We start from the raw sequence: 27,920 nt of genomic DNA on the forward strand, positions 1-27,920 counted from the left end.
CCCTCCCCCTTCCTTCTTTCTCTCATGAGTAACTTAGAGCTAGTTGTTCTTCATTCTATGAAACAACATAAGATCCTCCCTTAGGTTGGTGTCTGCGTGATCTAGAAAACCCCAGTTCCCATCTTTCTGTGGTTGTGTACCCTGTAAAGAACTCTGGGCTCGGGTGTGTAACACACGACGACACTTGTTTCTGCTTTTGAACATGCAGAGTGACAGAGGAAGATGCCCCTCATGGGGGCTGGAGCGGGCTCCTCATCTTGCCTTTGAAGGTGGGGCCACTCATTGACCAAAGACCTCCCCTTAGGCACCACCTCTCAGGGGCCCAGCTCCTCCCAGCAGTGCTGTGCCAGGCAGAGCCTTTGCGATGTGGACCTGTGGGAGGCCTTTGAGATCCCTGCTATAGCAGGCTTAGCTGTGGCTGCCAAGTACTTATGGTTAGAGCAGGGGGGAAGATGTGTAGCTCTCTGGACTGCAGAGTGAAAAGTAATGCAGTATCGGACAGTGGTAATTCAAATTATTTACATATTCAGATTATTTATGCCTAAGCTACCAGAAGAGACTGAGGAAAGTTGTTAGGGGAGGGGTTTATTTGGAATAAAGTGCCAAAGTTGGTTGGCACTTGCACCTGTAGAATCGAGTAGGAAATTATTTTTGGAGTTGGGGAGGACCTTGTACAGCCTGAAGTGCAGGTGTTCCGAGGGTGACTGGAATAGGAAATGCAGAACGAGGAAATCAGCATGGAGACTTGAGAAACAGGCAGCATAGATGCCATCGTTGGTTCTACTCAGCTGTGTAGGCTGCCAAGTTCTGGAGAAGACCTGCTTCCGAGGGAGCAGAACAGGTGCAGGCAGAGGGCTGCTGCTGAGAAGTGAAGGTGAACCTCAGAAGGAAAAGGAAATCCTACTCTCAGACATTCCTGTGAAGAGGAAGCCAAAAAGGAAAAAAATAACGTTTGCCTTCAGGTAGGTAGTGGAGGATGTCAAGGAGACAGGGAGACATGTAACAGAAACGAACCACAACAGAAAACATAACAGAGATTCAAGAACATGTGGACCAGTGAACAGTTGAGCATCCTGTGATTTCTAATTTGTTTGTTTGAGTGTGGTACTGGAAGTTGAAGCCCAGGCCTTCACTTTGAGCTAATTCCCCAGAACACATTTCATTTTTACTTTGAGTCAGGGTCGTGCTGATTTACTAAGTTCCACAGGCTGGGCGTGAAATGGGATCCTCCTGCCTCAGCCTTCCTGAGTGCTGGAAGTACAGGTGTGCGCCACAATGCCAAGCTCATTTTTTGGTGCTGACAAACCAAACTTCCATGTTGAGGTCTCTAGAAGAATGGCAATGAGTAAAGTGAGGAAGTGAGACATTGAGTTTGTCAGAGGGAGAAAAGATAATGCAGTGGATTCCAAATGGAAAGAAAGAGGGAAGTGTTTCGTTTCTGCGTTGGCTTGTTTTGGGGGTTTGGATGAAGCTTGGAGGGGAGGAAAAGATTAGTCATGTAGCAGCAGACAAGCTTCCTGCTGCAAAAGCTCTTGTGCAGTGGCTGCTGGCATCCAGGCGAGGTGAGAGCTGAACGTGGAGCAGTACCTCAGGTGAGACAGCAAGACCACTGGCAGAGGAAGAAAGGAAGTTTTCCAAGAAGTGACCTTGACAAAGTAGGAGAGTGAGGAGAGCTGCTGGGGGCGTGCAGTAGTGGTTCCCTAGCAGGGGAGGTGGGTAAGTCCGTCTGAAGATGTTTAGGTCCAATGTCTGGCTGCAGCAGGAGCATAACTAACAGGAGAGGAAAGACGATGAAATTTGTGGTATGGGTTGGGCAGTCAGTCTAGGGGGCTGCGGAAGTGAACAGCTTGGCATACAGAGGTGAAGGAAAGGGTTGGGACGGTTGGCAAAGAGGGCTTGTGAATTCAGAGGCAGGAGTCATCTTCAAATGCAGCCTTAAACATTAGTTGTGTGAAGTGGAGTGGGAGAGTGTACGTTACATAAGTATGTCTGGACCGAGTTAGCAAGGGTTTTTATTAAAGGCTTTGAAGGTTAATAAAAACACTGTCTCAGTTACTTTCTCACTGCTTAGACAAAATACCAACCACCTATAAATTAAAGGAGGGGGGGTGTGTTTTGGCTCACAGTTTGTAGCAGTCTCAGTCCGTAGTTGGCTGGTTCCAAGGCAGGGTGCCATGGGACAGGGGCATCGCAAAGGAGAAACAGTCCATGGCAGGGCAGGCAGGAATCAGCACCGTGGATCAAGGGAGGCCAGGCCCACAGAGACCTACCTCCTCCCACCAGGCTTGACCTCCCAGCATCACACCCAAGTTTAAACCCACCAGTGGACCCATCCAGTACCACACACACATAGTCCACTCATCTCCATAAGCCCTGACTCTCAGTACATGAGTCTTTGGTGGGGGGACACTGAGATAAAAGTCATAACAAACACCGTAGAAATCTAAATTACGTCAGCACTTGAATGATTTAGACTTCATCTTTCTGGCTCTGATGCCCTTATGAGTGTACCCTCTGAAGCTGTACAGTGTAGGAGATATGACTATAAGCCTGCTTGGGTCCGTGCTGTGGAAGCTCCCAGCTGTCCTTTGCACTGTACACATCTGGTTTAAGAGTTATGGAAGCCACATAGAGATTTGTTGGGGTGGGTCCAGTTGCTTACTCAGGAGAACAGAAAATGACTGTATTTTTTCTGTTCTTAGGGTACATGTTCCATATTCCCCATTGGATGGTTTTGGGTGCATTTATAAAGTAGGACTTAATGCCTGCTTGGATCGCAGGAAAGCCAAGAATTGGTCTTGGTGAAAATATAAGTTCATTGTTGTTGCTCCTGAATTTTATTGGATAGAGAAAAATCTTTCCTGCACGTTCATGACTTTTTAGCTCATTTTTTTTTTTCCAGGCAGTGGGAATCCAGAGTTGCTCTGCTACTAAACTATATCCACAGCCTTTTTCATTTCTTTAAGTTTTGGGACAATTTCTCACTAAGTTTCACCTGTGGATTGTCCTTCCTCAGCCTCCTGAGTAGCTGAGATTACAGGCCTGTGCCATCACACCTGGCCATCTTGCTCTGCATTGATAGAGTTGTAGATAAACTTGCTATATGGACACCCTCACAATTCAGAAACTCAAATGCCCTGTCCTTTTGAGTAACTGAAAGTCAGACTGTCACTTTGGCACATGTGGACAAGGTCAACTTCTGACTGGAGCCTGGGGTTGGGTCGATAGAGCAGGGTGGGATTCTGTCTCTTGCGAGGGATTCACCTTTCACAGAAAGGCTTTTGGCCACTTTCCTTGAAAAATGGAAAGTGGATGTGCATGGAATGGGCATGTGGACCACATCTGGCTGCCTTACTGTCCCCTGATTCCTGGTGCTATCTTGTTGGCATCTTGCTTCATTGTGTGACCCAGTCACACTTGTATTTAGGTCTCATTCTCACAGTTGGGTTTGCTCTCCACATCTGCAAATGCAACTTTAAATCAAATGATTTGGTTTTGCATTCCTTCACAGAAGATGTGTGTGTGTGTGTGTGTGTGTGTGTGTGTGTGTAATTACAGTAGATTAAACAAGCATAGAATATCCAGCTAATCAATGAATATAACATTTATGTTTTTAAGTAATGTGAGTACATTTATAGTTTCTGCCCAGGAGGGACTGGTTGTGCATGACCTCATCTACTACAAACTGTCCTTGTTATTCCTTCTGCAACCTGAGTTTTTCCCTGCACCCCCTGGACCCCACTTGATCGTTTGTAGGAGACGAACACCTGATGACCTCACAGTAGAATTCTGGCTTCCGCAGTGTTGACTGCAGTCAAGTGTGGATGGATGCTTCTCTAACAGCAATGTGCTTGTATATCAACTGAGGTCCTTGTGAAGAAGGAGGAGGAGGAGAGGGAGAAGGAGGAGATGGAGACAGAGAAGAAGCAGCAGAAGGAAGTTCTGCCTTATTGTAGGAGGTCTTAGGGAGCCCAAGGGTTTGCAGGGGCACAAGCTTCCTGGTTTGCACTGCAACAGGACCGAGGACCAGACCGGGACTCCCGAGTCAGGCTTGCTCGTCCCATGGCCTGGACGTAGCTCACATCAGTGGTTCTCAGGAGAAGAGAGCTCCTGTCGCACCTTGAACTCCATACTCTCCTGACTCCAGGCCTTTGGCAGTTCTTTCACCCAAGAAACCATTTCAGTCCCCTGGGTGCCAGGACTCTGTCACACCCTGAAAACAGGTACAGAAAATGTGATTCTTGGTGCAGTGGATGCTCTCCATCTCTGTGTGTGCGATACTCACAGGTGTGCTCAGAATGACAAAGCAGTCCCGGGGTGCTCTATGTCCAGGGCAGGAAAGGCTTCCCTTCAGGTTGTCATTTGAGCTGGGTCTTGAAGGATTAAGCATTCATCAGGAAAGAAAGAGAGATTTTGAAGCCGAAACTATAGACTTGTGAGAGAGCACACATTCTCTTCAAAACTCAACTCTTTCTGGTGGGCATCAAAACACCATTTGTAATTACAGAGGGCTTTGTCGGACACTACAAGGAGGATATGTACACGCTATCTCCATACGTACGTGGCATCCCCTGTGTACCTGGGCCCCTCTGAATAATTCAGGCTGATCACTTCCTAATATTGAGGACCTGTCATCATTCCCTTGTTATTTTATGCAGCTATAAAGGATCAGCCAACACTAATCCCACAATCAATGTATTTTTAACTAGCTTTATCTTTTCATATCATTATTTCATCATCCAGTTTTCCCAGCTGTAGTAAGCATAATTGATAAATAAAAGCTAAATATATTTATCATGTACACTGTGATGTTTGTTACACGTTTACATGCTGGACTGGTTACTACAAAGCAGCTAATTAATTGCCCATGTCAAATAATTACCACACTGTGTGCATGAAAAGACTGTTTTCGTTCTACTGACAGATTTCAATTAGGCAGTTGCTCCTCTGGCCCCCAACAGAGAACATCAGGATGACTGTAAAGGAGAGAAGGCAGAGCTGGGACAGGAGGCACAGTGGCGACCCAGCCTTGTGGAGCGAATTCCTCCGCGTCCCAAAGCCACCTGGTCAAATCCCACGTGTGTGGGGTTCAGCCTCCCTGGATCCCACACCTCAGCCCTGCCCCCCTCAGTCTGACGCTGCAGAAGTTCCCACTTTCTCCTTAGGATCGCCCCAAATTGCAAGCACCAGAAAGGGAAATGTCGGCTGATCTTTCCCAGGGTGTTTTGTTGGCTGGTGGACGCACTTCAGCAGAGAGAAAACAGCCAGCGTGGGCCCAGGACAGCCTGTTCTGCTGCTGCAGTGGCACCCGGCATCAGAAGTCCTCACAGATGCCTGCCAAGGAGTCACATGCCTCATTCCGTAACCAAGATGTAGCGGGCGCCTGGCGTCTTTGAGGAAGCAACAGGCTCCAGACACACACGAGGGCCTGACTCTTCCTGCTTAGGCCAAGTAAAATCAGTGCACAGAGAACTTGGTAAGCAGAATTTTGGCAGTGACTCCATCAAATGCTATTTCTTCCGGAAGTATGCAATTTCCAGGAAAATTATTTTAAACTGAAAACTTTAAGACAAAGTTTCATTGCAGTCGGCTCACTATGGAGAAGATCTTGACGCTCAAAAGTCCGGTTTTCATTATTAAGTTATTTTTGTTTTGAATAACTCCTCTCTTCTTTTCTCTCTTACTAAGAGAGAACTCCTGTGCTTTCTTCATTTTCAGTTTGTTCTTCTTTTTTCTTTTAATGCCTTGGGGTTTTGCGATTGACATCTCTGATGTATCCCCCAGAAGGCAAAATTTTTGAAAAACTTATGAAAAATTTCACTCAAAGGATGCTTTTTTTTTTTCCTCCTTGGAAGTAAAGTAGGTTTGCTCCGCTCTGATCATATGAGATTATGGGAAAGTAGTCCTTAGCTCTGGCGTGTGGACAAAACAGAAGCAGACCCCGGAGAGAGTTCAGGATTCATAGCAGGAAGCGGACGCTCGGTTTGCCAGTATTTACAGTGTCACAGCCCAATTAAAACCATACCCTCTGCTGTTCACACAAACCACTCGAGTTTATGCCCCTGCTTCCCCGCAAAGTCAAGGCAGTGCAGAGGCGCAGGAAACACAGAGGCCGCACCATTTATTTTCATATTCACTTTGTTTCTCTCCATGACAGAGTTGTCTTATAGTCACTTTTGAAGTCAGCCGGAACTAGAGTGGGTTTAAGCAGGGACCAAGACTGAGACTACGCCCTCACACGCGCGGGATTCCAGCAGCTGTGTGCTGTGCTAGTCCTGAGCTCAGGCCAGTGAGTTGTTATCATTATCAATAGAGAAGGAGGGCTGCTTCTTAGGTAGATGGGTCATTCTCCGGCTTTCCTATCTTCTGTCTGCATAGCTTGGATTTTACTCCTTGTGAAAACCAGACACACCTACTCCTTGGTAAGAAGACATATTTTATGTCTTTTTATGGCAGTGTCTAAAGTACTACCATATGGTAAATTTTTCAGAAGAATAAAATGTCAGAAGCTTTGTTGGGAGCACCTCTTTTTTCTTCGTTCTGACAGCACAAAGACTTCTAGTCATTTAGATGATAATAACTCTATGATGCATTTGTATTGCAATGTGAGAAAAATAATACGAAAATTGCTGTGGTGTTAGTGGAAATAGGTTCTGTAGGAAATAACACGGGATCTTTACTAGTGCATGTGACTCTTGCATGCGAATGCATTCATTGTAAAGTCCTGGATTCTTCACAGATTACTCCTGATGCTGTGCTTGGTGGATTCCAGGAAGCAGCCCGGATATTCAGCAGATTGTTATGTGTCCTTAGTTTATTGGTTACTTGATGTGGCTCTTTGAGAGATGGTCTTGTAGCTTCGTGAAAAGGGGAAGTTTTTGAAAAAAAGATTGGTGACTAAAACATGATGATCTTTTGTGAGGGAAGAGGAAATACAGGAAAAACATTTTTAAATGGTGATTTCAATACGAGAAAAGGAAGCTTGGCTGCAGACTTAAGGGATAGAATCTGGCATGTTTAATAAGTCATTTTATCGAGTTCATTACTTTAAACATTGTCCCTCAACTTTTTATTTGTATTTCACATATTTTATTGTTAAGAGTTCCTGTGGTCTTCCCTCCCACCCAAAAAAAAGAGACAAAATTCAGCCTGTAGATACTTTGTAGACGCTTGCCTTCAAAACAGATAAAAAGAATCAGTAAATTTAACAGGGCGGTTTTCAGACTGATTTGCCAGTATGCTTTTATGCTGTCCTGAAAATGGCTACGTAGTTTTCACTGACCCTTTTACATCTAATTTGGTGCTGGAAGAAATGCTGTACTGTGCATTTTAAAATCTAATCCAGATTAATAAACAATAAAAAGGCATTTTACTTGACTTTTGGGAATATTGAGATCACTGGATTTTGTATACCTTTAGTAGATCAATTTTTTGCATGCTCCATGCTGGGAATGTCATATATTAAAGAAGCCTCTCAGGCACTGGGGAGAATTGAGCCCAGCTATTTATGTGCTAGTCTAGCTGCTAACAGTGATTTCACGTGTTTCTTGTGACTTAGGTCCTTGTATTGGAACTGATAGCCAGACAAAGGATAGTCCATACCTTAAAAAATTAGTAGGTTTAGTTTTAATGCTGTCAGTAACTTCAGGAACAAAAATACACTTGCATTAAAATGTCCTTAGAGATACCTCTTTGATGTTCTACCTTGTGCTACATATTGACATTTTCTAAAGTGATTTAATGGCAACAAATAGGTATTGCATTCCTAAGGCGGTTGGCAGTGTCGTTGTGTCTCTGTGTCAAAACCAAGCTATAAATTCGATCCCCAGTACCACAGAAAAACCAAAAAACAAAAAACAAAAACAAAACCAAGCTATAATTTAGGACAACTCCACCATTCTTTTGTGACTTGCAATTCTTTGTTTCTGACTGTTTCATGACTAATCTGTTTAGGTGCGCAGAAGATGTTGGTAGAATCAGATATTTTAGTTAAACCTGTAGGAAAAAGTTTTGCTCGTGTGTGAAACATGCACTATGTGGAAATCCAGCAGATTCATCCCTTTGCTGAGTATATTATCTTAGGCTATCGAGCCTAATACTTTGTATTTCGTTTCAGTGTAGATGTTAAAACAAGTCACCCCAGAGAAGAGTATGTGACTCGCATTTGTCCCTTGCTGTTTTGGGGAAGGAAGTCTAAAGCAGAAGAATATCCAGGCAGTAGCACCCTTGTTCCTTCCCTATTTTGTCACTTCCCTGGCAGTTCTTTGGCCCTTGAAGTGATGCTTGAAGTGGCCCAATTTCCAGATGTGGCTCAGCGTATCTGTAGGTTAAGGAGAGACTGAACTTGGTTCTTTGCACAGTGGGTCCTCGGTACACAGCAGGGATTTGGATCTTCCTGCGTGGGTGCAGTGTGGCCTCCAGGCAATGATTTTGGCCGCCCTGAGAAGTGAGAACCTTTCTCTGGTTTGAGTCCTGTCAGGGAAGCGCAGCTGGCTCTGCAGTAGGCATAGAGCTTCCCCCTTCTCCCTTTGTCCTCTGTGACTTTTGTCCTATTGGGCCTGAAACCCTGGACTTCAGTGCCCTGTGGTCGTCTCAGTGGGTGGGACCCCTCTTCCAGCAGACTGTTCTGGGTAAGCACAAATGGTGAAAACCCTGCCATCTGTTCCTCAAACCTTGCAGAATTAATAGTGATTTCCAACATTTTTAAAACTATGCCACTCTATGTAAATACGGACACATATACATTGCCCATTGCCTTTACATGTGGACCCATGTGGGTCATAGAGGACGAGAAACCTCACGGTGAAATCTGACTTTATAAACCCTGTGACGAGCCACGTTGCTCTCCACTTTCCTGGAAGAGGCTTTGTGTGTGAAGACACTGCAATGTGCCATCTGTGAGGAAGGAGGTTTTTGTTGTTGTTGTTACTAAAGATTTATTTTTCCCTTTTCACTGTTAGTACCTAGGACTTTGCCTGACGAGGCCCTCAACCCCTGTATCTAGAGAGAAATTCCAGTGATGCAAGAGAAGGGTCTGCTTTCTTGCTGCTTGTTTAGAATATAAACCGTTACGTCCTGTGTGCCTCCCACCTACACCAGGGTGTGGCAGTCGCTCTACAGCTACGAGTACCTCCGAGACAATTTCCAAAGCTATAAAAATATGAACTGCCGATTTTATTTCATAGCAATTGACATTTTATTTTCCAGTTATTATCCTTTCTTCGTTTGACTTAGCAATTCAATACTTATCAACATTTTAGGTTATAAGTAGATTTTTTTCCCCCAATTCAGATATTGCTTTGAATTTGCGTGCTAAATTGTAGGGGAAGGAATGAAAAGTTTTCCACAACTTCTTTGCCTTAGCAGGTGGGGCCTGTGAATTATACTGACAAAAGATAACCTAATCAGAGAAAACAATGCAGATCATATTGATATTTTTAATTGTCTTTTTTTAACTAATTGATTTTATTGCCACACTTAAGGTCTACAATGTAATGACATTCATCGTTGGAAATTTGTTCCTTTTCATAATCCATCTTGGTTCTTATTTTTTCCCCATTCCCCCGGCCTCCTTTCAACCATCCACCCAACCCTGTCTACACAGACTTTGTTTCCATGTTTTCATGTTAATTCCATTCCCAGATTTCTTTTCCCCTCCCCTCCTCACTTAATTTTCAGTGCCCTGGAGCTCAGAGAAGAGAAGGGAAAACCTAAAGAAGAGCTTAGAGATGATGTTTTGTGAATCCTTTTAACAAAGGGTGGTGAATGGGGAGGGGCTAGAGAGAGGAGAGGGAGAGGGTAGGGGCCCACTTTCACCAAGGGAGGTTTGCACCCTCTTTGAGGCGGGTGATCAGTGAGCAGAGACCTTTTCCTGGCTGGTTGATTCTGGGTTGCCTTCAGCTTACAATAATCCTTGTGCCAAAGTGTAGTGCCTTTTAGGATGGCATGTGCTCTTACAATCATTGTTTCAAGCATTTGGCCTTTGCTGATAGCACATACAGGGCCTAGGAAAAGGGTCACAGGGAAAGTTGATGTCGGCTGGGGCTGTTGGTGCTTGTAGAACTCTTGAGTTAAACTGCTTTTCTCCTGTGCCGCTTCTCTTCCTGACGGTGGAGCCAAACGTGACAACTGATATGTCATCTAGTTTGTAACAGCTTCCTCCAGGGCTGAGCCTGTGTCCTCAGGAGGACACAGGAGAAGGAGGAGCAGGAGGCAGGTCAGGGGAACAGCATCATTTCCAAGCTGGAGCTGTCCTTCACTGTCAAAGAACATCAGAGGTCAGTCCACTGACACGGGCTTAGAAAATGCAAAGTATGGTGACTCATTGCATTTCAGCTTTGCACAGTGTAAGAAATTTCTTGGCTCAGAAGCCGTTCTTTTTCCAACTGCCGGTCTTTCCCGAACAATCATCCTCTCTCTTGAGGAGTTACTTTGCTTCGCATAGGCATTCTTCTGGGCTTAGCTGCTGAGTAACCTCCTAACCCTTCATTAATAATTTCCTGAGGCCAGTTTATTATAAAGAAATCCTGTGGCACAGACTCTTGAGTGAGCTTGTGCACACGTGTGCATCCTTGTGTGTGTGTGTGTGTGTGTGTGAAAACAAGTGAACATTATATTCTTTCCCTTTGATTTTGCATATCAAACTCTTAAGCAGAAAGTTGTAAATACTTTTTCATTTCTCTCTCCAATTTCCATGACATGCCTTAATTTCTGAACTTTACATGTGTTTCGGTGTCTTGAGTATTTAAAGGAGTCATCATGAAGCTTCGAACGGCTTCTTAGTCTGGAGATGAGAGAGTAAATTGACTTCTTTTTGGTTCTTCAATGGAGAGGGTCTCTGGCTTTTCTTGAGGAAACTCGTGGGAACTGGAAAGGTTCGAGGCGGGTGTGCAAGGTTCACTCTTCGGCAGTGGTCACCCTCTCTCACCTGTGTCCTCCTTCAGCCACACATGCACCAGGTATTGTGACAGTGGTCTCAGCGCTGGTCACGGGGTGGTGACTGCCGTGAGAAATTCCGTGGATGCCCTGGCTCTGCAGTAGCTCCAGGATTCCGGCCACAGTGGAAACACTATCCCCTACGGGAACAAGTTGCGTGCGTATGTTAAACAAAACTTCAGGGGAAAGATTTTAAATGATTGCACATATGCCTCCACGTATACTTCATATGCGTACTGAGAATAGAGTCAAATACATTAATGTGTCGCTGTTTCATCTGTAAGCGCTGAGGAAGCAGCTGGGGAGGGGTGGGTGGGCCGTACCTTCCTAAAATATGCTGGGTGTTTTCCAAATGCCCTCTGCTAAGTTTAAGTTGCTGCTGTACTAGAAACAGCACTGGGCTAATTTTTAAATCTAGCTCAGGTGCAGGGTTTGGGAAAGCAAATACCTCCGGCACTTTCTTCCACTCTAACAGAAAGCATCTTCCCTGCAAGACTTGGTTTGAAAGCGTGGGCTGTGGATTCCTGAGTCAGGCCCTGAGGCCGAGGATTTCCCCTTGGCCCGGATTCCCGTCCCGCAGGCTTGCAGCGGCTACGGCGCCGGAGGCCCAGCACAATGATCTGTGTTGTTTTTGGCGCTTCACAAGAAATGCTGTTTTCACAAGACCTAAGAGTTTGTCTGGGAAGAGACAAGACAGCTGCCATCGTTTGGCACTGTGTGGAATTTTCTGCTTCTTTTTCTAAAGCTTAGCATGTAGCTGGTGTGTCCTGCTCTGCTCTTAACCCTTTCGATGAAGAGACTATCACGGCTTTGTTGGTGCACTTGTTGGAAACATCTGGAGCATGACCTTAGCTTGCACATCAGACCCTTTGTTTATGGACAGGTGTGAGCTGTAAGCCGGGAAAAACCCACGGCGCTTGCCTGCCTGGCTGGGAGACTCACCGCCCAAGCTCTCTGACTGCAAGAGGGCCCCTAGCCTGCCTGCTGAGACCAGCACATGGGGAAACTGATTAATTTGCCTTTCTAAGCGCAGCCTGTCCGTGGGACACAGCAGCACCTGTCCCTCACTGAGACCTGCTTCTGACTCCTGCGCTACTTTGAAGCTGAGTGTCAGACTCTGCAGAGCACAGCGCCCTGCATGGAGCCGGTTTGCTAGTTTGCTGAGAAAATCAAGAATACAACCCCTTTCTAGCTGCAGGTGTGAATCCTGTAGAAAATGCTGTCCTTGGGGTTATTACTGTGCCTTTGGAAGGAGAAGCACTGTAGTATGTGTCTGTGGTGCTCAGAGGAACCAAGTGCTCTTTTCTAGGGCACAATACAAAGGCAGTGATGACCTTGTTTTTTCGCCTGCGATTTGACTTACACCTCACCGAAGGCAATTGTTTTGGGCTGTCACCTGTCATCAGTGTGGCTGCACGTGAAAAGATAAGTGACAGAATAAGACAAATAAGAAACAAGATAATTACAACTGCGCAAGGTTTGATTTTCTGATTTTTATTTTTGTTTTTTAGCAGTGATAGGATTGAATGCAGGGCCTCACACCTGCTGGGCAGGCAGGCGCTCCAGCCCTGAGCTGCGCCTCTGCCCCTCCAGCTCCTTCCTTTCTTGTGTTTTGTTGCCCGGGGCTCGGTACTCCTGATCACGCTGCTCCACTGAGCGTTGCTGTCCACCGTTCGGAGCCCTCCGCTCACACTGACTGGGCCGCGGCTGGGAAGAACTGTCCAAGAACAGAGAGGTTGAAGCAGGGAAGTCAGCCGGGACCATTAGAAGGAAAGTGGGTGCTAGGGTGTGCACAGGGCGCATCTGGGCAGAGGGTGGCAGTGGCCGTAGTCGCGGACAGAACCTGTGTGTGATTCCTTTGTGCCCTGGTTGTTTTTTCCCGGGGCCCTCCTGGTGGCTGGGTCTCAGGAGGCAGTCTCTGCCCGTGGGCTGTGGCCCCGGGACCTGTCCGCTGGCCCGCTGGGTGCCCTCCGCTGGGTGGCTCCAGAGTGACACTGCCTTGGCCTCCTCTCTCTCGCCTGCCCATAGTCTCCTGTCCCTGCCTTCTCCCCAGAGGAAGCTTCAGATCCTCCCCAGCACCCTCGGACCGCTGACGATTTCTGTTTGCCCTGGAAATGTTCCGGAGAGTCTGTGAACACAAAACACATGCCCGCCTGGGAGTGACTCCGTGTCCTGTCCTGAGCCTGCCCACCCATCCTACTCCGCCTGGGCCTGAGGTCGATGTGGAAGGTGAGCTCATCACTGGAGTCGTGAGCACCTGACCAGATAAACACCACACTGTTTCATAAAACGCAAATTGTTTTTGTACAAAAATCACATTCTTTCTCTTGAAAATCAATGCTTTTTACAGCAAATAGAGTTTCACTCTGAAGAGAGGAGTGTGACAATACCTCAGCAAAGGGAGTTGTTCAAGAAAAATGGTGCCTCGTGTCATGAGCATTACATGAAGAACTAAAGCCAAGGCTGCCTCTGTTTCCCATCACAGAAACCTACATCCCTGCCATACAATACTGGGTCATAGTCTGCACTGACTCGTGCCCGGGTGACGTGCTGTGTACTGCCCCTCACTGGTGCACTTTGAGTCTGCCACTGTTGTGTTTCTCACTTGTGTGTTAACCATTGGCTGTTGAACCACGCCTGTTGTTTTTGCCCCTGTAGATGACTTATTCTGTATTCTACGTGGCAGATGAGGAAATAGCTCAGTGGGAGAGCGGGTCCGGTGTGGGGTACGTTCTTAGGTGAGAACTGAAAGTAGACTGTTGACTCTGTACGGTCACCTGCATCCCAAGGTGCTTCCTGCAGGCTTCCGAGTTGTGAACTGGGGTCCCGACAGCCGAGCATGCTGTGTAGTTCCACCTCTCCTGGGCTGTGGCTTCCCCCTGCCGAGCTCATCCCTCACATTCAAGGACACAGCCCTGAGGCACGGGAGTCCTGGATGTGAGAGCAGGCACACGCGTGTGGAAGGAAACCTGGCCTGGAGGAGAATCGGATCGCGTTCCTGTTAATGGTTCCTTGGGCTTGTGGTGTGGCCGCCAGTGGAGCATTAACTCCGGCCGAGAGCCAGTCTGAGACCTGCTTGCTGTCCCTGAAACGCAGAGTTCACGGGAACACTCTTGCTTTTCTCACTGCCGATGCCCCTTTGGTCACTCTGACCACAGTAAGCTTGTATTGTAATTACATCTGTAATTGTGCTGCTGTGCACCTCCCGTGGGCTGTTCTTCTAATTTACTCTTAGCAGTGTTATTATTATTACTGTTATTATTGTCTTTGGGTCATGGTGCTTTATGTACTTACTATTTCCCAGTTTTTTAAATGTAGCCGTCTAAGTTACAAAAAGTGCAAATATTTTAATGATGGAGGGTTTTGAGTAGAAAAGTGAAGTACATTAGGGGTGGGGGAAACTTTGGAGGCTCTGAATCCTGGTGCCTGAGTGCTGGACCCTGCGACCTCCCCGTGAGCACAACGCAAGGGCGTGCACTTCTCTTGCACAGGCCGGGCCCCTTGTGCCTCCCACCCAGCCTGCAGGCGGCCTCATGGTCACTAGGGGTTTTTTTCCCCATGGTTTTGGCAGAACTCAGTGCTACACAGTGTGTGAGTGGTATTCATAGTCATATTGTTATTTAGGCACTTAGAAATGAACCCAGGGTGTTCATACTGAGCTGCAGCCCCAGTCCGTTCTTTCTTTCTTTCTTTCTTTCTTTCTTTCTTTCTTTCTTTCTTTCTTTCTTTCTTTCTTTCTTTCTTTCTTTCTTTCTTTCCTTCCTTCCTTCCTTCCTTCCTTCCTTCCTTCCTTCCTTCCTTTCTTTCTTTCTTTCTTTCTTTCTTTTCTTTCTTTTCTTTCTTTTCTTTCTTTTCTTTCTTGACAATCTCCTTAACTTGCTAAGTTGCCTGGGCTGGGCTTAAACTTTTGATCCTCCTGCCTCAGGCTCCCAGAGCACTGGGGTTACAGGTGTGTATGGCTCTCCTGGCTGCAAGAGTGTATTTTTGGCATCAGTCATAGGAATGGCTCCCTTTTACAAAAATCTTAGAAATGGCTTGGGATAATTGTCTTTTTTCAGTCTTTTTCTTAATGTCATGTTTGTTGCTTTTTAATTTAAAAAATTTTTAGTACATTCTGCTTGAAAAACAGCGTTTCATCATTTTGGGCATTGATCTCAGTATGTTCAGAACCATAGAATCTCCAGAACCTAGACTCTTTCTAGGTGTATATGGAATGTTTATCGCTTCAGTAACTTCAGCTTTTGTGTTTGATGAAGAGACTTATGCATTCATCTACCCAAGTACATCACTTACCTGCCTGAAAGCTAACAGAAGGGTGATGGATAGGGACTTCTAGGAAGGCTCGTTGCTCAAAATCATTCTGTGGTATTTTCTTTTGTTTGATATCAATTTTTAAGAACAAATAGTCATAGCGTAGATCACCGTGACAGTTTTTAACATTGCTGTATTCTGGGAAGCAGTAACCCCTCTCTTTCCCTCAGTCCATTTCTGTGAAAGGTGGCTGGCAGCCCAGCTCTGGAGCAGAGATTCTATCTCAGAGCAGCACAGAGCCTCTTGTGGCTGTTAACTTCCTGTGATGGTCACCACCTTACTGTGTCCCATTTGTAAGGCAGAACTTCATTTTTAGCCATTTGCTACAAGTCGCTCAACTTGGTGGAAGAATTTGAAATGGCTTTTTTTTTAAAAACCAGAAACCTAAAAAGAGAAGTACCACTGGGAGGCTGAAGCAGGGAGATTGCAATTGTGAGCCTAGCATGGGAAGCTTAGTAACTATGAGACCCTATGCCATAATAAAGCATAGAAGAAAAGGCTGGGTAGCACGTAGTTTGGCGTGAGGCTCTGGTTCAATCCCCAGGCATGGCGGGGAGGGCTTTGCACCATGGTGGTGACCTTGTGCAGTTCAGTCCAGGGACACTGTGAAGAGCAATACTTGCACCACACCTTTGGTCCGCAGGCTCCGTCTCCAGATCCCCTTCCATTTGAAAGGACTTGAAAATGCCGCTGCACATTTATCCTGTGTGCTTCCTGGTCTGCTGAGAATCCCATTAGGCAGCGATGATGGGCTGGGCTGGGCTGGGCTGGAGGAGAAGAGCTTGCCTAGAGTGAAGGCCGCCCTGGGCCTGAGCCCCAGCATTGTAAAAACAGACCTTAAAGAGGAGGAGATTCAAATATGTTTTTATTAGAAAGGACAAACATTGGTATATTTTATGGAAAGTAATTTTTTCTAAAACAAAAACAAATTTATGAAAAAAGTGGTGTTGTTTTATGGTGTTTGGAAGCCACCTTAGTGTGTGGTTTGCCAGAAGACAGTGCACCTCCCACCCTTCTGCTTCTGCATTTGGTGACTGCACACGTTAGGTGACTTTGGAGAACTTGATTGCACTCTCCAAACAGATCGGGGATGAGAGAGCCGCAGAAGCACGAGGACACCGTTATCGAAAGGCTTCTGACCTCCCAGACCCCGCAGAGGGTCACTGCGTAGCCGAGCTCCAGAGGCACCGAGAAGCTGGAGTCAGGGGAAGGGGTCTGTGCCCAGGAAGACACACAGTGCTTCCTCCAGGAAGCTGCATTGGTTTCCTCCACACTTCAGTCCTGCCGCTGGGGTGCAGGCTCTGAAGAAGAACAGAGACTTCTCGTTTTTCAGCCTTACTTGTTTGACTTCCATTGCTAACTGTGTATTGGGTAAATGGATAAGACCACCTGCTTGGAAGGCTGAAAACATATGTGTGTATATACACACACACACACACACACACATATATATATATAGCTTTATGATAAGTTATTCACAATGTGAGTCAAAGAATCCATTCTGAGTGAAATTCATTTTTTAGAGATGTGGATGACTTAATTGATGTTTGGAATTCAAATTGTGTAAAGATATCTGGGCAACTTAGCCACCTGGAGAGGCTTTGGATTCTGTAAAATTCATTTTCTTTCATGCCTAAACATCATTTATTTACCTCATCTAGACCTTTAAAGGAGAAAAGAAACAAGTAAACAAAAATAAAAATTACCGAAGAGGGAATATAACAAATTACTCAATTTGAAAACATCTTCTATTCAGGTCCTTCACTTTACTATTATCCACATGATCCTAAAGTCTTAGAGAAGATTGGCTTCATTCTCTCAGAATTATACATTATAGTTTTTTAAGTTTTTCATAATACTCGGAAATATATACTTAGAGAGGAAAGTCTGGCTTGAAGTTGGTACATAATTGACTCTGATGTAACAGTAATAAGGTGGTTTTCATTACAGCTCCTTGACACAAATCAATAGATTAAAAAAGATCTGTTTTCGTTGTTCACATTGTTCAGTAATGTAAAGACTTATGATACGCATGCAGCCTATGTGAATTTTTGTTAGTTGCTTCAGATACGGTGAAGAATTGAGACCATCAGATCTTCTTTTCCCTTGTATGGAAGTAGGGAAGGCAGCTTCTAGAAAGTAATGTTGCATAGCAACCACCACTGTTTACTGTCTGTGTAGTGTCCTTTTCCGTAAGCCCAAGTAATTAGATTTTCACCTCTGTTCTGCTGTCAGCCTGCATAGAGCTGTGTCAGGGTGAACACTTTTGTATCACCTGGGGTAACACTTAAGAACCAAGGCTTCTAGAGGAAGGAGCAGAGTTAGAATCACAGCTATTATTTAATAAGTTCTTACAATTCAGTCTTCTGAGAAGGATCTGCTTATTTTCTCCTGAGGACAGATGCGTGTCTCCACGTGTTTCTAGAAGGCAGTGTACTTAAATAAGGCAGTGTACTTAAATTTGAACATGAAGTGCTAAAACATTCTCTGCATACATTTCCTTTGGCTCAGAATCCAGGTCTAATGTCAGTGTCCCATTGTCATTTAAGGGAATGTGTAAGAACACTCAAGGAGGATCCCTATTTTACTTTTTAGGTTTTTTTTTCTTTAGATCTATGAGTGAAAATCCAGTCTGTGAAAGTATTACTTTGCTGATTGTAGGATTTTCTTTCATGTACAGTTGAACCTGCTTGTTGTTTCTTGTTCTTAGATCTGACTCATTGTTATTTTTCTACTTGATTCACGTGGTTAATGATGTCTGTACCACAAGTTAACGCACTGGTCTTTATATAAGTAAATATTTGGGGCCAGAGAAAAACATGAGTTAGAAGTGGTGACATAATAACTTCAGCAGAGGTGGGGTTGGTAGAAGTGTGGCGGAGGGCACCTTTAGCACAAAACATGCTAATGTGTCACGTACAAATCAAAAGAACTTCAGTTAACTAATGATGTAGGTCAGGATTTCATCCATCTGAAGGCACAGAAAGGCATCACACTGCTTCAGTAAATTCTTGGCCGGTTTAGATCATAAATGTCAGACCCCGAGGAAGGGTCCACATTGTTTTTGACATTTCCTTAATAGGAACTCTAGATTTGATGGGCATGCAACTTAATTTAAAAATTTAACATTATTGGACTAGGAGTGGCGGTGCATATCTTCATCTCAGCTGCTCTGAGGTTTGAGGGAGGAGGATTGAAAATTTGATGGCAGCCTGGGCAACAGAGTGAGACCCTGTCCCACACTAAAACATGAAAAGGGTTGGAAATGTAGCTCAGTGGTAGCAGCTGTGACTAGCATGCATGTGGTCCTGGGTGCAGTCCTCAGCATGACGAAACAAAGCAAAACAAAACAACTACTGCGGCAAATTTTAAAAAAATTAAACTTATTGCACCTATTCTAATACCTAGATTATTTTTTCTAAGTATTGAAAGGCACCAAATAAACCATATTTACAATATGACTAGTTTACTAATAAGTTGTATAATTTTATGTTATTATATAAATTCATTGAGATAGCATTAAACAGATCATTGACAATTTTCAGATTTTTTCCTCCTGAATATAAATGTCTGAATTTACTTGAATATAATCATGTCTAGCCCAGCGTGGTGACGCACACCTGTAATCTCAGCACTCAGGTAGCTGAGGCAGGAGGATTGTTGTGAGTTCGAGACCAGTCCAGGCTACATAGTGAGTTCCAGGTCAGTCTCAACTACATAGTGACACCCTGTCTCAAAAAGCCAAAAAAAAAAAAAAAAAAAAAAAAAATTAATAAAAAAAAAAAAAGATAATTATGCCTAATATTCCCTTACCTAACTTTTTCTAATTTTAGACCTATGAAATTGATCTATACTTTTTAATAAAAATAAGACTCATGTTTTTATATCAAAAAATCTTTACAACATTTTGTGTATTTGTCTCTAAACACTTGCTTATTATTGTCAGGAATTCTTAAAGTCTTTTATATCATGTCATATTCTACAGAAATTCTGTGAACATTTCTTTCTCCCAAAGAATGTGTAGAGAGAAAATATTCTATAAGGTTTTAGGAGTCTCCAGACCATGAATCTCTCTGGTTAAGAACCTTAAATAATCTTACCCTTAACTGTACAATTCTCCCCTTAGTTCTTGTGTAGTTACTTTTCTCATTGCTTGGACAAAATACCCAACACTTGCAAGTTAAAGGAAGAGAAATTTAGGGCTGGGGATTTAGCTCAGTGGTTCTGCCGCTTGTCTAACAAGTGCAAGGTCCCAAGTTCGATCCTCAGTACAAAAAAAAAAATAAAAGAGAGAGAGAATTTTATTTTGGCTCAGTTTGTAGAGGTTTCAGTCCATTATCTGCTGGTTCCAAAGCAGGTCAGCATGGCAGAGGAGAAACAGCCAATGGCATGGCAGCAGGAAGCAGAGAGAGAGATCAAGGGAGGAGGAGGGAGATGGATGCTTCATGCCACACCCCAAGTGATTACCTCTTCTGACCAGGCTTCTCCCAACATCACAGTTAGCTATAAACCCTCAGTGGACCTATCTACTGATGAGTATCACACCTCATGACCTAATCACCTTCCAAAAGTCCTGCTACGAACGTATGAGGCTTTCGGGGCATCATCAAGGTATCAACCATAATAGTTGTTCAATTTTAAGTCTTTTAATTGTGTCTTATGGTTTCCTTCTAACATTGTATTAAATTTGTCTCTTAAAACCTGCTTGCTCTACAGTGAGTAGGTCTTGGTTATTTTCTCATTACTGGGGCAAAATAGCAGATGCTCACAATGTCAAGGAGATTTATTTTGGTTCATGCATTTTAGAGGACTCAGCCAGTCGCTGGCTGGTTTCGAGTCAGAGACAGCATGGTGGAAAGGCCTGTCGGAGGAAAGGTGCTCACTTCATGGCCTCCAGGAAGCAGAGCAGGCAGGGAGGAAGGGCAGGAAGACACAACCTCAAGACCCCAGTGACCTGCCTCCCATAGGCCCCACTTTGAACAGCAAGTTAGATCCATTCACCTGCAGAAGCCCTGCTTTAAAACTCAGGAGACTTATCGGAGCTATTCCAAATCAGAACCAGAGCAGAGCACTTTTGTTATTTGCATGCCTTTTTTGTATATGTTCCTATTAATTTCATCAGAATGACTGCCTAGAAGTGAAATCATTAAATCAAAATTTTTTTCCTTGTTAGATATACAGTATTTACATTCTGCCTTAAATGTGTCCATTTCCAAAACATATGAGTACTATTTCACCTGTTTGGTAGCATTTTTCCAGTCTTATCAGGCTACCATATAAGTTTAATTAAATGGTGGGGAAATGTAGCAAGTTAATATTAAGTGACTATTAGTAATTTAATATTTAGTAATTTAGTACATGGTTGAAAGAATGATTTTCAGGCTGTGGTTGTCTGGCTACTGCATTTCATTACCCTTTAAATTGGGATATTGAGTTGAGGGCTTCACACTGAATCACATCTTTTTTTTTTTTTTTCCCCATTTTGAGACAGAATCTCACAGAGTTGCTAAGTTGCCGAGGCTAAGCTCCGTGGGATACCCTTGCTGCTTTAACTTCGGTGTGCTGGGGTGATAGGCCTGTGCCATCACACCTGGCTCATCTTTTCATTTTTCTTTCAAGAAACTTGCCTTAAGGTAATTTTTTTCTTCCCACCAAGAGTGAAGTCGATACCAAAGGCAATTTTCCTTTCAGGAAATACTAGGGATTGTGGACTAAACTTAGAGGCTTATTCAGAGAGTTTGGATGCTAACCACTGTTTTGCCCACCATGTACGGGGAAGCGTATATAACTTTCTTACTTTTAATTACTGAAATAATCCCTTGGGCTCCTCACTTTCGGTTTCCCTGAGGTGGGTGCAGGAGAAATACCTGTTTTAGGATTGCAGTGGAAGACAGTGAGCGCTGCTGTGCCTAGTAGTGTTGGCCCACATGGACTTTGGTGATGCTCTCTCTATGGCCTCTTCGCTCTCTTCTTGCTTGCTAAAAGCTCTTCCTTACCGTGCGCATTTCTTTGGAAACGTCTTGGATATTACGGTTTCAGCAGCCGTACAAACAGTGAGCTTGTAAGTCTGCAACACACTGCGGTGGATCCCCATGTCTGCTGCCGGCACCTGTGGCATCCCCTGGTACCTCCGCTCTGCTGTGCTCTAAATCGTACTGCTGTTTCCTTTCAGGAATTCCATTGCGTGGAGCGTTGTCATAATTTTTGACAGATTGTTCGTATCAGAAATCCGGATCTCTCTTTTGTTCATCCTTACATTTAAATGTTATTCACATTTTTTGGTTCCTACATTCTACATATCTATCTATATCTACATATAAATATGAATGTATATATGATATATATATATATATATAAAATCACATATATAGATCATATATATATATATAATTTTAGTCCCCTCTGCTGCTTTAATTTTAAGAATCATTGTAATATTCTCGGGATCTGGTAATTTGGCCTCTAATTTGGCATTGTCCTCTGTTTGCGGGTTCACCCAAAGCATCGTCGCCGACATCAGTAACATCAGGTTCTGAAGCTCCTGCAGCACTGTTTCACCTTCTGGATGAAAACCCCGCATTCTTCTGCATAGCTTTCCAGTCTTTCAGTGTTTCTCGATTGTCTCTTTCCAAAGTCTTCTCTCTAGTTTTTCTTTTCTTGTTTACCTCCTGGTATAAATAGGTTGACAAGGAAAAAGTCAGCTGTTGTCCGTGGGAGGTCAAAGAGAAGAGACCGAAGCTGTTTGCTGTTGTTTCTTTAGGAAAAAGTAAATCACGTATTGCAGCATGCAATTCTCTTAGTTCTGCTCCCAGCCTTGAACTGGAATGAGTTGTGGGTGGATGTGGGAAGAAGAGAGACACCTGAAGAATGGTAGCAATTCTCTTTCCACGGTTTCCGTGTCCCTAAATTCTTTTTTTTTAAAGATAAATTCTCACTGTGGAGTCTGGGCTGGCCTCAAATTTGTGATCCTTCTGCCTCAGCCCCCTGTGTCCTGGGATTATAGACATGCATCATTTCTCCCAGAACACATCTTTCCAAATTCTGATCCATTCTGGAGATACAAGTCGAGGCCTGTTGTTTTATTACTCTCTAGGGAAATAATTGGTATTGGAGGCAACTCAAGGACAGGTATTTTTTGAAACTCAGCCAATGGAGATGATGGTGATAGAGACTTAACAAAAAGACACATTGTACTACAATGGGAGATTATGCAGCTGTCCAAGAGCTGGGTTTGCAGTATTATTGGACTTTAGCCCGATAGTGGTAATTTATATGTTAATATTAGCCTTCAGTGACTGGTTGTTATGTTTTGACACAGGAGGAAAAGGAGACATACTCATTTGTAATGATGTCTTCTGATAAATTTCCATTTTAACAGTTGTCAGTTTGCATTTACAACATGTGTACTTGACACCCAATTTTCTTGAAAGCAAGAATTCATGTTTTTGAATTTTGTACTCCTGTTGCTTTACAGATCTAGAATATATAGTCCATTCTCGCTTTTTCATGGTGGTAATAGTCTGTAACATCATGCAAATGTGGAATTAGTGAATACTGAGTTATTTCTTATACAGGACACCAGATTCGGTTTCTGCGAGTCTCTGGTTACATTTTCATGAGCTGATCCATGTATATCCTCGTTTTATGTGTGCTTCTCTTTACAGAACCTTACTTAAAATATATTTTGATCCGTTAATATTGAACGCATGGCTGAAGCACTGTGAGGCCCCAGTGAGTCTTCTGTAGCACTTGGATTTCCTATGGAAGGCACATTATGTGGCTTTGCTGAATGTACAAACACTAGACAGGACTTCAGATCTCTTCTGGGGCCACCTTGAAGCAATATTACTGGGAAGAAGCACGAAAACAAAAAGAAGACACTAAAAACCCTGCAGATATGCCACGTATTTGAAGTACAAGAGCTGAGAGGAGGGAACAGAGCACAGCCTGCGTGGATTTGGAAATTAGGACTAAGTTTTAGCTAGGATACAAATTTACAAAAACAGAATCCATGAATAATAAGGATCTAAAGTCGTAGGTTTGGGTTTTTATCACATATAGTCATGCTTCACCTAAAAGTTCTAAGAAGTGTGTTGCCATCCCATTTTGGTGTTGTGTGTACGTCGTAGAGTGGTGGTCCCCAAGCTTCCTGTCATCAGGCATTGGTAGGTGGGAAGACAGTTTTTCCGTGGACTGGTGGGGGCATGGTTTCGGGGTGATTCAAAGGCTTGCACAATCTAGACCCCTCAAACTCGAAGTTCACTGCGCAGTTTGACTCCTATGTGCATCTGGTGTGACAGGAGCCGGAGCTCCCCTGTTGAGCAGTGGAGAGAGGCTGCAGACGTGGGTGGAGCTCTGGTGGCTCTGGATCACTCGCCTCCTGGCATACGGCTCAGGTCCTGCCAGGCCACCTGCCTGTGGCCCTGGGGAGTGGACCTGTCCTGGAGTGCACTTTCACAGGCGTGGCTGGACATGGTCAGTCACACCTCTTGGCCTCATAGTGTAATCATTCCTCAGAATTCCTAACAATGCACTTCTTGGAATTTATCTTCTTGTTAGGCTGTGCATGACTGTTTAGAAAAAAAATCCACGTCTATGACATGAGATCCTTATTATTTATGGATTCCATATCTGTAAATTTGTATCCTAGCTAAATCTTATTTCTAATCTCAACATCCCTGCAGGTTATGCTCTTTCTCCTCCTTTCAGCTCGTATACTTCAAACAAGCATCCTATCTGTGGGATGTTTGGAGTCAGCTATTTTGTATTTTGTGCTTTTTGCCATTGAGAAAATTCAGGGATTCTGCAGACACTAGCTAAATGAGGCTGCTGTGTGCTTTGAATGATACACTTAAAAAAAAAAAGAACTAGAACACAGTACAGCCTTGGTCCTCTTCATGAACTGATCCCAGGAGGTACAGTGAATATCAAATTGTTTTTTCTGGAAAGGATGCTGAATTGCCAGGCAATTGACAGTGACAAATACTAAACAAATGACAATTACAGGAACAATTTTTTTCTGTCAGTGTGCATCAACTGTCAATTCGAGGACTTTCAAAGAGTCAAGTAAGAAAGTATGACTGAATCCTCCAAACTAAGAATAAAAGTACAGTAAACATACACACCCATGGCATAACTATCATTGTTACGATGCATTCTGTACTTTACTGCCTGTACACGATCAGCATTTCATTTCATGATGTTCAGCTGGTGTCAAGGGATATCTGTGGAGGGCCGGTATTTCACTCGCTGTCTTTCAGTGAAACATTTGGAGTCCCGTGAACCAGCTGGCCCCCTTGCACAGGTGACAGCTGTAGCCTCAGAGGTGGGGTCTTGCCCGGGCCGTGAGGGTCCAGGTTCCGGCTGGCAGAGTGAGGGCTCTCGGCTGGGCCCGCCCAATGCCACTGAACAATGCTTGGGACCACGACCTCCTCTTCCACACTTCTGCTGCACTCGCAGAGCACACATGCGCTGTGCTTTTTCCTGGCCTTACACCATAGAATAACGTCAGCATTGTGTCTGCCTTAATACCTGAAAGCTAATCTTAACTGCATTCACCTCTGACCTTTGAGAAGTCCCTTAAAAGTGTAAATTGTAGGAAATGTGAAGGTGAATTTAACACAATTTAGCCCCCAATCAAAACGGAGCTTATTAAATGTTCCTAATAATAGATTAGGGCATCTATTTTATTTGTACATTTTCTAAAACTTTGGGTAATATTTTAAACTAAAATTTTGTACTGTAAATGTCATGTTTGGTTCTGGTGGCTACTTTTCCCCCCTAGAGCTAGAATTGAGTGTAGGGCCTCTATACTGAGCTACTCTCCAGTGCAAATTCTTAAAATTTGAAAAAGGGTCTCGCTAAGACTAAGTTTCCCAGGTTGGGCTTGAACGTGGGATTCTCCTGTCTCAGCCTTTCAGAGTGCTGAGGTTCCAGGTATGCACCACCATGCTTGCTTGACTTACAGAGGACTTCAAATCTTGTTCAAATCATCTTTTTTATGTGGAAGACATAGGATTATTTTCAAGAGAAAGAAAATTCTAAAATTAAAAAAAAAAAACCATGTTAAAGTGTGCTTTCCTTGTGAGTTTTCGGTTCAACACATGAAGTTAAAAAAAAAAAATCCATCTCCTATAAATGCAGTGTTTAAAATCCATACAAAGATATGTTGTGCTGTAAGTATAAACAATCACTCTGAATAAATATCTCCACTTCAGTTTAGGAGGATAGTTAGCATAGCCAAAGCCTGGGTGGCCTAAGGTTTCAGGGAACTGGAGCGTGCCGGGAGCACGGGCCAGTTCCCTTCCTTTCTAAGACAAACAGCCTGGAGCTTGTCTGTTGCTGACCCTTATTGTTCCCGCTCTCATGAGCAGGAAAGGTGCCCCTGCAGCTCAAGATTGCCCTGCCCACTTCTCCTGGAGAGTTAGGGAGAGTCACTCCTGCCTCCACCCCACAGCGGGCACCCGGCGCCTTCCAAACGGGCTGAAGGGAATTCAGGAACCGAGAGTTGGGTGCAGTCCTGAGAACCTAAGCCTCCCTGGACCTTTGCCTATAATTCACGTTTCCTCCTTGGTGGAAATAGAACACTCTTTGTCCCGTAGCAGAGAGCCGCTTTTAATAATCTTACTATTGTCAACTGTGGTGTTATCGTTTTAGAAGCTCTGCACTGGTCTCCGAAAGTTAAGCCTAGCAAAGTTTTAATAACAGGAGATATTTGATGTTTTGCCCATGATCAAAAATAATTTATGTTTATCGGTTTCAAGTTCTGCAGATCAGAATGCTGAGGTTGTCGCATCTTTACTTACATGATTTTTGTCAGATTTGTGTGCTCGGGACAATTGTGCTGTATTGTGCACTTGGCTGGCCAACCCCATGCTCCGTATCCAGCAAATGGCAGTGGAAAAACAAAGTTAAAACAGAGTGATGAGATGAAACTGTAGGGCAGTTAATCCCCAAGTAAGGAGGTAACGGAAACTGAGGCTGATTCTGTGTGTGCGATAAATGTGCAGTAAGACTCTAATAACTATCTTATCGTTAATAAGTGTTCAGAGGAGCCTCAGCTCTACATTTAAGTTTCCTTCTGTTTACGGGTACATCCCTGATGTGACAGTGCCTTGTTACACGTGAAATGCCCTACAAGTGTGAGCGATTCATTCTCCGCACATATTCCTTGTAGGACTCGTCACCATACACATCTTTTACTGATCAAGACCCAAGTTATGTTGCCCCATCTGTCCACTTCCGATTTCTAAAGCCAGTCATCTTCAGCAGCCCTTTCAAAGATCCTGTAGATGTTCCTCCCGGGCCTGAATGCCTTTTTCTACTGGTTCGACTAGGAAAAGGAGTACAGCAGCAAAGGCAAATCTTACAGAACTTGGGGAATTAAGTATACTTTGGAATAAGATTATCACTTCAAATTACAATGTTTAGACATGCAATTTTCATAGGGTGTTTTCACTTAGCCAGTACCCACGTAACAGCATCTAGGCGAGGTGAAGATTCAAGTGTGCTTTCGGGTGGCGAGAAGCCTGTGCCTGATGACACAGTCACGCGGTGAGTAAGCTAGTTCATTTGGGTTAGAGCCAGGATTCAGGGGCAGCCCCCTGGGTGTTCTGACATCTGGCACATCACCGTGTGTGACCGGGGAGTTTTTTTTTTTTTTTCAGCATCTCTACTTGTGTGGGCTTTTGTGCAAGGCTTTGAGGTTCTCAGGACACGAGGAGTGCTGGCTATCTTCAAAGGATCATGTGCAAGTAGGAGAGGTAACTTGTGAAATCAAGGATTTAAAAATGGTATCAACTATTGCTAATGCCCATAGTTATGAAGGGATAAATAACCAGGGACTTTTTTTTTTCATCTTTGATGGCAGCTGGCCAGAGTTAACCCTTCCCTGGGGGAGGATGGGGGTGTAAGGACAGATTCTGTTTTTCTGGATCCTTCTGTTTTGTTCTGACATTTTCTGGAAGGCTGGAAGAATAGAGACTTCATTGGCAGATGGTACAGAGAAGATGCCAGTTTGTTTTTATTTTATTTTTTTAAATAGAAGTTCTGTTGTTTTATTGAGATTTTGCTGTGAAACACTGACTTTGTGAAAAACAGAAATAGTCTTTACAGGTCATGTTATTTGCTTTTTCTCCCCTTTGTTTCCTTTTCCTTTTCTTTTTTCCTGCGACTGCAGTCACATAGCCCATAGAATGTGTTTGTTCATAATGTCAATTTTGAATGCATTATGATAATTTTTCTTTAAAAGCACATAGATACTTGAATATTACATTAATATATTGTTTATTTAGCATTTTTATACTTGTTCACTTTCTAAAAATTCAGCTGATTTTTTTTTAACTGCTTGCCATTTTGCACATTTTTTTTTTAACCATGGGTTTCCAAATTGAGGGTCTGTAATGCTCTGTGTGCCTCGTATCTAAATGGCCCGGATGGTACTGTTGTCTTGTGCCTTGTCCCCTCCTGGCCCTCCTAAATTGTCCCTCATGGATTCATTTACAGTGATCTCTTTCCTACCTGTTTCATTCCTTGAGGAAGAATTTGTGCACATTCCTTGAGTTTTTAATTTGCCTGTTGCATTTTATTATTTATTTTGTTTTGCTGTCTTGGTCATATAATCGTATATTATAAGCATGGCCATTTTCTTAAGAACAACCCTGGAATTAAACACTTAG

General features: G+C 43.8%; 1 protein-coding gene across 5 annotated transcripts in view; it reads left to right on the top strand.

The window, feature by feature from the left end:
* The window catches only part of Pdgfc (platelet derived growth factor C), a 201,032-nt gene that overhangs the window by 8,911 nt on the left and 164,201 nt on the right, over positions 1–27,920 (top strand). The window contains exon 1 of one of the 5 annotated variants that reach the window (XM_010627965.3): positions 12,741–13,164. The exons of 2 other annotated variants lie outside the window; for them this stretch is intronic. In XM_010627965.3, coding sequence (XP_010626267.1) covers positions 13,050–13,164 — 115 coding nt within the window. In that variant the 5' untranslated portion in view covers positions 12,741–13,049. Of the gene's footprint in view, positions 1–12,740; positions 13,165–27,920 lie in introns of those variants that run through there. 2 more of the 5 variants (XM_033759930.1, XM_010627964.3) reach the window with 2 other exon arrangements.

Source organism: Fukomys damarensis, unplaced genomic scaffold (assembly GCF_012274545.1).
Source record: "Fukomys damarensis isolate Sample0158 unplaced genomic scaffold, DMR_v1.0_HiC HiC_scaffold_38, whole genome shotgun sequence".
Classification (NCBI taxonomy): Eukaryota; Metazoa; Chordata; class Mammalia; order Rodentia; family Bathyergidae; genus Fukomys; species Fukomys damarensis.